The following is a 13,049-nucleotide window of genomic DNA, read 5'->3' as shown; positions in this document are numbered from 1 at the left end:
TGAGAATAGACTTGGTGCTGTGGAAGATGAGATACATAACAATTCCATACAGCAGGAGAGATTGGACAAAAAACTTAAAGCAAATGAGCAGACAATGGAAAAATTAGTCAAAGAATGGGAACAGATGAAAATAGAAGTCTATGATAAGATCAACAGAAACAACTTAAGAATCATTGGAGTCCCAGAGACCCAGGAAGAAAATTTCCAGGAAGAATCAACGGTCAAGAACATCATTAAAGAGAAACTTCCAGAACTAAAAAATATATGTGATCAAATCCTGCATGCCCGAAGAGTACCAACCAAAAGAGACCCCAGAAAAACCAACCCAAGACACATCCTAGTCACAATGACAAATCCCACAGATAGAGACAGAATTCTGAAAACAGCAAGATCAAAAGGGGAAATCACGTTCAAGCAAGCTTCCCTGAGATTTACAGCAGACCTGTCACCAGAAACACTCAATGCCAGAAAGCAGTGGTGGGATATTGTGACAAGACTGAATGAAATGAATGCTTCACCCAGAATACTATACCCAGCAAAACTCACTTTCCGGTTTGACGGAAGAATACATGGTTTCACAGACAAAAAACAGCTCAGAAACTTCACAGACACAAAACCAGTCTTAAGAGAAAAACTGAAAGACCTAATCTAAGACAAGACTACCCAAAAGACACACCAAATTTCGAAGTAAAGATGGTGTTAAATCCCAGGACAATTCTTTCTCTCAATGTCAATGGACTAAGTGCTCCAGTTAAGAGACACAGAGTGGCTAAATGGATCAAAAAACTCAATCCAACCTTCTGCTGCCTACAAGAAACGCACCTGAATAGTCAGAACAAACATAGACTCAAAATAAATGGCTGGAGAAAAATTATACAAGCAAACAACACCCATAAAAAAGCTGGAGTGGCCATACTAATATCAGATAATGCAAACTTTATACTCAGGAAGGTTGTAAGGGACAAAGATGGTCATTTTATATTAATCAAGGGGTACGTAGAGCAGGAAGAATTCACTCTCCTAAACATATATGCACCGAATGAGGGGCCAGCAAAATATTTAATACAACTGTTGACAAATCTGAAAAATAATATCAACAACAACACAATAATTGTGGGGGACCTTAACACGGCTTTGTCAACACTGGACAGGTCAACCAGACTGAAACCCAACAAGAATATACTAGACCTGAGGAGAGAAATGGAAGAAAGAGGCCTAGTAGATATATATAGGACACTCCATCCCCAGAAACCTGGATACACATTCTTCTCCAATGTACATGGGACATTCTCCAGGATAGACTACATGCTGGCACATAAAACATACCTCCATAAGATCAAGAGGATAGAAATTTTGCAGACTACCTTCGCTGACCACAAGGCTCTGAAATTATTTGTGAACTCCAAAGGGACTCAGAAGAAACACTTTAACACCTGGAAGTTAAACAGCCTCATGCTCAATAACCAGTGGGTCCGAGATGAAATCAAGGAGGAAATCAAAAGGTTCCTGGAAACAAATGACAATAAAGACACAAACTATCAGAACTTATGGGACACAGCAAAAGCAGTACTGAGAGGAAAATTTATAGCTTTGCAAGCACACATCAGGAAGGAAGAAGGAGCTTACCTGAGTAGCTTAATGACACAGCTAATAGTACTAGAAAATGCTCAACAAAAGGACCCAAGAATAGGGAGATAGAAGGAAATAAGAAAGCTGAGAGCAGAAATCATCGAAGTGGAAACCCAAAAAACAATCCGAAAGATCAACGAAAGCAGAAGTTGGTTCTTTGAAAAAATAAACAAGATTGATAGACCACTGGCAAACCTAACAAAGAAAGAGAGAGAGAGAAACTTGATAACTCGTATCAGGAATGAAAAAGGAGAGATCGCTACTGATATGACAGAGATTCAAAGGGTAATCAGAAACTACTTTGAAAAACTCTACGCCACTAAAAATGAGAACCTGGAAGAAATAGATAAATTCTTGGACTCTTATAATCTTCCACGGTTGAAGGAAGAGGATGTAGCATATCTAAACACCCCCATCACCATTGATGAAATTAAAACAGTAATAAAATGTCTGCCGAAAAACAAAAGCCCAGGTCCAGATGGATTCACTAATGAATTCTATCAAACTTTCCAAGAGGAACTACTGCCAATCATGGCAAGACTCTTTCATGAAATTGAACAAACAGAAACACTTCCAAATAGCTTTTATGAAGCCAACATCACCTTGATACCTAAACCAGACAGAGATGCTACAAAAAAAAAAAAAAATTACAGACCAATATCGCTGATGAATGCAGATGCAAAGATCCTCAACAAAATCCTGGCAAATAGGATTCAATACCTCATTAAGAAGATCATCCACTACGATCAAGTAGGTTTCATCCCAGGAATGCAAGGCTGGTTTAACATCCGTTAATCTATCAACATAATACACAACATCAATAACAAGAAAAATAAAAACCACATGATCATATCAATAGATGCAGAGAAAGCATTGATAAGGTCCAACACCCTTTCTTGATCAAAACTCTCAGCAAGATGGGAATGGAGGGAACCTTTCTCAATATAGTGAAGGCCATCTACCACAAGCCAGTGGCAAATTTTATCCTCAATGGAGAAAAACTAAAAGCCTTCCCTCTAAATTCTGGCACAAGACAAGGCTGTCCTCTCTCACCACTCCTATTCAACATAGCACTGGAAGTACTTGCTATAGCGATTAGGCAAAAAAAGGATATCAAGGGAATCCAGATAGGAAAGGAAGAAGTCAAGCTCTCACTGTTTGCAGATGACATGATACTCTACTTAGAAAACCCTAAAGACTCTATCAAAAAGCTTCTAGAAACAATAGACTCATATAGCAAGGTGGCAGGCTACAAAATTAACACACAAAAATCAATGGCCTTTCTATACACCAATAGTAATAAGGATGAAATGGACATTAAGAAAACAACCCCAGGGGGCCGGAGAGATAGCATGGAGGTAAGGCGTTTGCCTTTCATGCAGGAGGTCATCGGTTCGAATCCCGGTGCCCCATATGGTCCCCCGTGCCTGCCAGGAGCAATTTCTGAGCCTGGAGCCAGGAATAACCCCTGAGCACTGCCGGGTGTGACCCAAAAACCACAAAAAAAAAAAAAAAAAAAAAAGAAAACAACCCCATTCACAATAGTGCCACACAAACTCAAATTTCTTGGAATCAACTTGACTAAATATGTGAAGGACCTATACAAGGAAAACTATAAGAGGACACACGGAAATGGAAACACATACCCTGCTCATGGATTGGCAGGATTAACATCATCAAAATGGCAATACTCCCCAAGACATTATACAGATTTAATGCCATCCCTCTAAAGATACCCATGACATTCTTCAAAGAAGTGGATCAGACACTTTTGAAATTCATTTGGAACAATAAACACCCTCGAATAGCTAAAGCAATCATTGGGAAAAAGAATATGGGAGAAATTACTTTCCCCAACTTTAAACTGTACTACAAAGCAATAGTTATCAAAACAGCATGGTATTGGAATAAGGACAGGTCCTCAGATCAGTGGAATAGGCTTGAATACTCAGAAAATGTTCCCCAGACATACAACTACCTAATTTTTGATAAAGGAGCAGGAAATCCTAAATGGAGCAGGGAAAGCCTCTTCAACAAGTAGTGTTGGCACAATTGGATAGCCACTTGCAAAAAATTGAACTTAGACCCCCAGCTAGCATCATGTACGAAGGTAAAATCCAAATGGATTAAAGACCTCGATATCAGCCCCAAAACCATAAGATATATAGAACAGCACATAGGCAAAACACTCCAGGACATTACAGGCATCTTCAAGGAGGAAACTGCACTCTCCAAGCAAGTGAAAGCAGAGATTAACAGATGGGAATATATTAAGCTGAGAAGCTTCTGCACCTCAAAGGAAATAGTGCCCAAGATACAAGAGCCACCCACTGAGTGGGAGAAACTATTCACCCAATACCCATCAGATAAGGGGCTAATCTCCAAAATATACAAGGCACTGACAGAACTTTACAAGAAAAAAAGATCTAACCCCATCAAAAAATGGGGAGAAGAAATGAACAGACACTTTGACAAAGAAGAAATACACATGGCCAAAAGACACATGAAAAAATGTTCCACATCACTAATCATCAGGGAGATGCAAATCAAAACAACGATGAGATACCACCTCACACCCCAGAGAATGGCACACATCACAAAGAATGAGAATAAACAGTGTTGGCGGGGATGTGGAGAGAAAGGAACTCTTATCCACTGCTGGTGGGAATGCCGTCTAGTTCAACCTTTATGGAAAGCGATATGGAGATTCCTCCAAAAACTGGAAATCGAGCTCCCATACGATCCAGCTATACCACTCCTAGGAATATACCCTAGGAACACAAAAATACAATACAAAAACCCCTTCCTTACACCTATATTCATTGCAGCACTATTTACCATAGCAAGACTCTGGAAACAACCAAGATGCCCTTCAACAGACGAATGGCTAAAGAAACTGTGGTACATATACACAATGGAATATTATGCAGCTGTCAGGAGAGATGAAGTCATGAAATTTTCCTATACATGGATGTACACGGAATCTATTATGCTGAGTGAAATAAGTCAGAGAGAGAGAGAAAAACGCAGAATGGTCTCACTCATCTATGAGTTTTAAGAAAGATGAAAGACACCCTTGTAATAATAATTTTCAGACACAAAAGAGAAAAGAGCTGGAAGTTCCAGCTCACCTCAGGAAGCTCACCACAAAGAGTGATGAGCTTAGTTAGGGAAATAACTACATTTTGAACTGTCCTAATAACGAGAATGTATGAGGAAAATGGAGAGCTTGTCTAGAGTACAGGCGGGGGTCGGGTGGGGAGGAGGGAGACTTGGGACATTGGTGTTGGGAATGTTGCACTGGTGATGGGTGGTGTTCTTTACATGACTGAAACCCAAACACAATCATGTATGTAATTAAGGTGTTTAAATAAATTTAAAAAAAAAGGGAAAAAAATTCCTCAATAGGGATCAAAGAAAAAATTTAAATCAGAAGTCTGGATGTGCAAGTCCACAGGAAAACAGATGCCGAAGCAGAATCAGATGAAGAACAAGGAAAAAATGTGTTGAGGAAAGTCTGTGAATATTAAGAAGGACAGGAGCAGAGAGAAAGCAAGAGAGACTTTAGACTCTCTAGAAAATTAGATGTTTTGAAGAGATTGGTAAGGTTATCTAGGAGGATATCCTGCTCTGGCAAAGCTCTGAGAAAGTCCTAGTAATGTCACAGCAATACGACATTTTTCAGTCCTACTCCAATTCTATATTCACTGGATGCAACCAGCAGAAATTGTGGTTTATGCATGAGTAATATAAGAAAGTGAAAAGATGCAGCATGTGGAATTTGTCATGTAATTCTTCCTTTCACTGCATCTTGACAAGAGATATAGATGCCTAACTCTATGCTGGTACAATTACTGCAATTTATGTATGTACATGGTTTGTCTCTTATAATTTTCTCAGTGAATATGCAATATTTGATTCTTGGGATTCAAATAAACCATTTAAAATAGGAAAAAAAGAAAGAAAAAAAAAGAATAATAGTCCAGAAGATCCCACCATCTGCTCTATTTGTCTCAGATAACAACTTTAGAGACAGTATCAAAAGGACTTCCTGGGTTCAAATATATAACAGTATCAGTACAAGAAAGTAACGTGGAAATAAGAAAATTAGAATGAGAAGTGACAAAAACTAAAGAGAAGGGCAGGTGAAACAAACAAACAAACAAAACTTCAGTGGATGGCCTTGACTGAGAAGTAGCAGCTAGGGGGAAAAATATACATGGGCAAGCTCTGAGGTGAGATGCAGGAAACCTCCAGAAAACAACGGAAGATGGGAAAAGTCTAAAAAAAAATGAACTACACACCAGAGACTATGGGATGACTTCAAGAGAAAGGATATAATAATCCTCGGAATTCCTACAGAAGAGGACGTTTATTTTGATGAAGACTCAATAGTAAAAAAAAAATAGTAATTTATGAGAATTTTCCATAACTGAGAAGTACAGGTACCCAGATTCAAGAAACTCAAAGGATCCCACCCTGAACAGGCCCAGATAAAAATACTGTAAGACACATCATACTCATAATGACAAAAGCCAAATAGAAACAGATAATGAACAGCAGAAAGCTCAAAGAAGAAACTTTCATACAAAAGATTCTATGTGAGAAACTAAGGACCAAAAGAAAATGGGGTTGGGGGGGGTATAGTTAAGAAAAAAAAATCTGCACCACCAAACAACCCATTCAATAAAATGAACACCTCAAAAAGAACATTTCAGCTAGATTAACATTCTGATTTTAAGGAATTATACAAAGCTTCAAGGACAAGAAGAAGCTTAAGAAGTTCATAGCCTTGAAACCAGTTTTGCAAGAAGCATATAAAAGGCATCTGTGTAACACAAACTTCACAGATACATGTTAAAAAACTATCTTCACAAATATACATAGCTTGTGTAAAATTATGGCCTGAAGTCACCAACAGAGAGACTCAGAGTGACAGAATAGATCAATCAAGAAACTAAAACTAACTTTCTGCAGCTGCCTACAAGAGACGTATCAGAATCATCAGTATAAACACAGGCTTAAAGGAAAAAGAAAAGAATAATCATACATGCAAACAACTCTCTTGAAGAGGCAGAGGTTGTTTTTTTTCTTGTCAGGCTCTACCAGTGACTTATATATGCTAAGGGCCACAAAAACATAATGCAGAAAAAGCATCTGCACTCCTATGTTCATTGCAGCACTACTCACAAGTCAGATTCTGGAAACAACCCAAGTGCCAAACAGATGAGTAGAGACACTATGATACATCTATACAATGGAGTACTACAGAAAAATCATGAAATTTTCTTATACATAAATGGGTTACACTGAGCAGAATAAATCAGAAGAGAGATAGACATTGAATATTGTGCTCATTAGAGATATAAAAATTATACACCTATGGTTAATAATACTCATAATTGAGATGACGACCAGGAGGACTGGTCCATGGTAGGAAGCTTGCACCAATGAGCAGGTGAATACAGTTAGGGCAGAGAAAGGAACCCCCCCCCCCCATAAAAATGATAGTTGGAAATAACCACTCTGGGCAAGAACTGGCTGAATGGAGGTAAACTGTTATACATATTAGTCCTTCAGTAATAATATTGCAAACTAGTATCTGAAAGGAAAATACGTGTGAGTTAATAAGAGAGAGAGAGAGAGAGAGAGAGAGAGAGAGAGAGAGAGAGAGAGAGAGAGAGAGAGAGAGAGAGAAGAAAAATATCTGCAAAAGGGAGCTACGTAAGAGGGTGGGAGGAAAACCGAGGTCCACTGGTGGCAGAAAACGTGCACTGGTGAAGGAGGGTGCTGTGCACTGTATGACTGAAACTCAGTCACGAACAACTTTGTAACTATCTCTTAGTGATTCAATTAAAAGATTTATTTTTAAAAACGGGGGGGGGGGGGAGAGGAGTAAATACAGTAAAACACAGAGGAAAAAAAACAGTAGGAGTAACCATACCTACATCAAACAGCACAAATTTGAAATTTTAAAATGCTATAAGAAACAGAAATGGTCTTTATTGTTTTGTTATGTAAATAAATTTTATTATCTTCTTTATTGTCGTCTAGCCAGTGCAGCTGTGTGTGGCCCAGCAATACTCAGAGACCACCAGGATTATATACTCAGGATACCACACGGTTCCAGAGTTTGAATGTATACCACTTGACCCACACATCCAGTCTTTAGAACAAGTTCCTGTCTATTAACTAGTACTTATAGTACTTAAGAGAAAGACAGCCTATTTACCTAAATTTCTTTTTTTTTTTTTTTTGGTTTTTGGGCCACACCCGGCGGCGGTGCTCAGGGTTTACTCCTGGCTGTCTGCTCAGAAATAGCTCCTGGCAGGCACGGGGGACCATATGGGACACATGGGTTCGAACCAACCAACTTAGGTCCTGGATCGGCTGCTTGCAGGCAAGGCAAACACCGCTGTGCTATCTCTCCGGGCCCCTATTTACCTAAATTTCTAATCTTGGTTTTATAGTCAAGTACTTGTCTGCAAAAAATGGAACTGAGAATAGTTATAACTATGCAAAAGCAACATCTTAAAATTTTGAATAAATTATAATTTATAAAAATCAACATGAATGTTATTAAAATGGATTGAAATAAAAAATAATTGCATGGCATTTGTTTATTGAGCAATAATTTAACACTCTAAGTAAAGTATTTACTCATAAATTTTGTCACTGTTCAATGAACATAATAAAGAATATTGCACAGATTCAAGCATGGAAAATTAACAAAATTATCTAAGCAACAAGTATATACTTTTCATGTAAAAGATTAATCCAAACAAAACAATTTGAATTGCTTTTCTGATTTCGAGGTTGAAAGTGTTCTCTCAAAAAAAAAAAGGAGAAGAAAGTGTTCTCTCAAATTTACTTAATTTTTTCTTTTTTTTTTTTTTAACAAATTGACACTGTGTACAAAAAGCTCAAATGGTCAATAAAACTATTGCCTAGAAACTGTTGGCTTTAAGTACAGAGGTATAATTTGAATTCACATCAGAGCTTTCTAAAATAACATAAGTGCGAGCATATGACTTTTCCTTAGTATTCAAAACTTGTCAGGTTCTCCCTTAGCTAAGGAATAGAAAAGTAGACAGCCTCCAAAGTTGCCACAAGTTCTACAAATGATTTGATAACAAATGGTCACTTCTTAATGATCAAGGGATTAATACATCAAGAGCAACTCACATTCTAAAGATCTATTGTATCTATGTATTGGCATGGCTTTATTTGTTATGTTTTTGGTTTTGTTTTTCCTGATGGACCATCAAAATCTTTTAAACAACTGCAAATAGACCTGTAGAAAGATACTGACTACTGACTGCAACACCAAAGTAGCTGGAGACTTTACTTTGATATATATACACACATATCAATATATATATGTGTGTGTATATATATATCTCAAATAGGTTAAAACTCAACAAGGGGGACCCGAAGAGATAGCATGGAGGTAAGGCGTTTGCCTTTCATGCAGAAAGATAGTGGTTCGAATCCCAACATCCCATATGGTCCCCTGAGCCTGCCAGAAGCAATTTCTGCATGTAGAGCCAGGAGTAACCCCTGAGCTCTGCCAGGTGTGACCCCCCAAAAAAAAAAAAAAAAAAAAAACAACAACAACAAAAAACACCTCAACAAGGGAACACTAAACTTTAAAGAAGTGGAAGAGAAGAGCTAAGCAAACTTATCTTGTCCAGTATACCTGCAACATTCTCTCTATTTTTTTTGTTTTTGGGCCACACCCAGTGATGCTGAGGGGTTACTCCTGGCTTGGGGGACCATATGGGATGCCGGGGTATCGAACCACGGTCCATCCTAGGCTAGCGCTGGCAAGGCAGACACCTTACCTCTAGCGCCACCACGCCGGCCCTGCAACATTCTCTAAGATAGGTGATATGCTGTCTCAAGCAAGTGCATAATTGATTAACATGATGATGATCTATAAAACTGATATTACCATGGCACAGAGATTGCATGAGTTGGGGTGGAGATTCAGGGGAATATGGGGAGCTTGGCACACTGGCAAAGAGTATGGGGTTGGACCACTGTTTGCATAGACAGTATTGTAAATCAATAGGGCCCATTTAAATTTCTTTTTTCTTTTTGGTTTTTGGGCCACACCCCGTTAACGCTCAGGGGTTACTCCTGGCTATGTGCTCAGAAATCACTCCTGGCTTGGGGAACCATATGGGACACTGGGGGATTGGACCTCGGTCTGTCTCAGGTCAGCTGCATGCAAGGAAAACACCCTACCACTGTGCCACCACTCTGGCCCCCAATTTAAGCCTCTAAAAGAAAAATAATATGTAAAAATAATACTCCATGAGTACCAAGTTATTTTATTAATGTGTTTTTAATAGAAGTATAAAACAAGATTTCTATCATTTCAACTATAGATAAAACCATTTCAAAACTGTCAAGAACATTAATTTTAAAGTTTTTAACTCTATCAAATATAATACAGAACTTTTAAATGTTTAATGCATTACTATATTAGAAAGAAATTATTTTAGCATCCAAAAAATTTGTATCAAAAGTCCACCCAGGAAAAAATATTTTTAAACAAGTACAAGTATAATCCTTGCTATTATTCACAGTTAATATTTTTTGTTTTCTTTTTGCTTTTGGGTCACATCAGGTGACGCTCAGGGGTTACTCTGGGCTATGTGCTCAGAAATTGCCCCTGGCTTAGGGGACCATGTGGGACGCCGGAGGATAGAACCACAGTCCGTCCTAGGTTTGGCACGGGCAAGACAAACACCCTACCACCTGCACCACACGCCGGCCCCTACAGTTAATCTTTTTAAATATAAATTTATAGCTTAAATATGATCTGTGAGTACCTCTAACCCATCTCCCAAAGTTCTATATTTTTCAAAAATACAAAACTATAAAAATAATCATAATAGAATCTTATTTATAACTTAGAAAAACAATTTTACATGATACCTCATAACACTCAAGAATTACAAACCACAAGGGAGGATCTCCCTGAAACAGAAAGAAAGTTCTTTCTTTTTGTCACCTCCAGTCCTTAAATACAATTCTTATTTCACATCATTTACATAAGAATATTTATCACAATCTGATAGGTCAAAGAATAAAAAAGGGTTTTGTTTGCCTTTAACAGCTCGTCAAAAAATTTACTCATCTTTCTTCTTGTCTTTCTTTTTAACATCACCTAAAGTATTTTTAGGATCTTGTGTTGATAAATCAGTACCATTGGCAGATAGTTTTCTTTGACTTTTTTCTTCAGTTTTCTTTTCATCTTTCTTTTCACACAGAAAGCGAGGCATGCCAAAGAAAATCCGACTCAAAACATCTTCCAAAGGAGCTAAAGATATAGCAGAAGTGTCTGTAATCATCATGGTTATCTGGAGAAAAATAAAGTTCAATTTTAGTTTAAATATAAATTTTGTCTCTCAAAACAAAGTATAATATATTATAATATACATACAAAAATATTCAAAACATTCATTTTTATTAAGGCATAATTGACATAAAACATGAATTTCAAGTATACAATATTATTCAATATTTGTATACATTGTGAAATGATTATCATAAAAAGCCAGGCAACATCTGCCCCAATATACAGTTGAAAAACGACATGTCTTTCTTAGGATGAGAACTTTTCTTGGGTAGAAGCCAAGCCAGCAGTACTACAAGCCATTCAGAGGACACGCCTGGCTCTGATAACAAGGGTCAGATCTGCAGTGCTGAGGGACCATATACAATACCAGGCTTTGAATCATGCTATTTAAGTGCTTAACCTCTGTATCATCTCTCTGGCCCATGATATGATAACTTTTAATAATCTACCCGTAAGTAATTTTTTATTTTGTTTTTGTTTTAATTTGGGTGTCTCACACTTAGCAGTGCTTGGGGTCAGTATGTGGAGCTGTGGATTGAACCCTTGTTGCTCACGTGCAAGGCAAGAGCCCCCTCACTATTTCTCTGGCCCAGAAACTTTCCAAGCAATTTTTTTTTTTTTTTTTTTTGGTTTTTGGGCCACACCCAGTGACACTCAGGGGTTACTCCTGGCTGTGCACTCAGAAGTCACTCCTGGCTTGGGGGACCATATGGGACGCCGGGGGATCGAACCGCGGTCCGTCCTAGGCTAGCGCAGGCAAGGCAGGCACCTTACCTCTAGCGCCACTGGCCGGCCCCTCCGAGCAATTTTTTCATATGCCATTATACTATTATTAACTACAGTCAGCAAGTTGTCTATTATATTCCCATATATTTTTTTAACTGTACCTTTTCACACCTACTCTCATTTTGCCATGCCTGAGCCCATCTCTGACAACCACCAATCTGGCCTTCCTATCAGTGTTTGGTGATGGTGTTTGTTAAGATCTAGATAAAAATAAACCATATGGGGCCGGAGACATAGCATAGCGGTAGGGCATTTGCCTTAGATGCAGAAGGATGGTGGTTCGAATCTTGGCATGCCATATGGTCCTCTGAGCCTTCCAGGAGCGATTTCTGAGTGTAGAGCCAGGAGTAACCCCTGAGCGCTGCGGGTGTGACCCAAAAACCAAAATAAAATAAAATAAAATAAACCATATAGAAATCATTTGACACTAGTCTTCGACTGATGTCACATATCCTAATGACTCAAGCGCCATTCTTGTGCCAAATGGGAAGATTTTGTACTTTTAAAAGATTAAGTACTATTTAGTGCATACAAAATAAGTTATTTTCTTTATCCATTTGTTAATCAGTCAAAACTTTTTTCCCATGTTTCTACCAAATGATGCTACTATGAAGAAAGAGGTACATTATCTTTGTAATATTTTTATTTCTTCAGATAAAAAGCCAGAAACAAAATTGATGAATCTCACCGGATCCATCCGATGAAATTTTCTGATGCACCACAATTTCCAAAGTGGCATCAGTTTACATTTCATTAGCAGTATGGAGGAGTTCCCTTTACTTCATGTTCTCAGAAACTCTTGTTATTTCTTACATATTTTACATTAATAATCTCTTAAGTTATTTCTTTTTTTGGGTTTTGTTTTTTGGTTTTTGGGCCACACCCGGCGGTGCTCAGGGGTTACTCCTGGCTGTCTGCTCAGAAATAGCTCCTGGCAGGCACGGGGGACAATATGGGACACCGGGATTCGAACCAACCACCTTTGGTCCTGGATCGGCTGCTTGCAAGGCAAACGCCGCTGTGCTATCTCTCCGGGCCCTGAGTTATTTCTTATGACTTTTTTATGTCATTCAAAAAGGTATGAAGATGCTGCGGTTTTGATTTTGCTTTTCACTAGCAATAATGTCAAATATCTTTCTATACAAATCAATTAGCCATCTTTTTTATCTTTTTTGTTGTTGTTGTTTCGGGCCACACCCATTTGATGCTCAGGGGTTACTCCTGGCTAAGCGCTCAGAAATTGCCTCTGGCTTGGGGGGACCAT

At 38.3% G+C, this 13,049-nt stretch overlaps 1 protein-coding gene across 1 annotated transcript in view; it reads right to left on the bottom strand.

Annotated features, from left to right (window-relative positions):
• Positions 1–9,960: 9,960 nt before the first annotated feature.
• TMEM38B (transmembrane protein 38B) overlaps positions 9,961–13,049 on the bottom strand; it is a 40,347-nt gene continuing 37,258 nt past the window's right edge. Inside the window, exon 6 of the mRNA XM_049770897.1 lies at positions 9,961–11,000. Within this exon, the coding sequence (XP_049626854.1) occupies positions 10,770–11,000 (231 nt within the window). The 3' untranslated portion in view covers positions 9,961–10,769. The remainder of the gene's footprint in view (positions 11,001–13,049) is intronic.

The sequence above is a fragment of the Suncus etruscus genome, chromosome 1, assembly GCF_024139225.1.
Source record: "Suncus etruscus isolate mSunEtr1 chromosome 1, mSunEtr1.pri.cur, whole genome shotgun sequence".
Taxonomy (NCBI): Eukaryota; Metazoa; Chordata; class Mammalia; order Eulipotyphla; family Soricidae; genus Suncus; species Suncus etruscus.
Note: the sequence above shows the minus strand (reverse complement) of the source record. Positions and strands in the feature narration are given on the sequence as shown.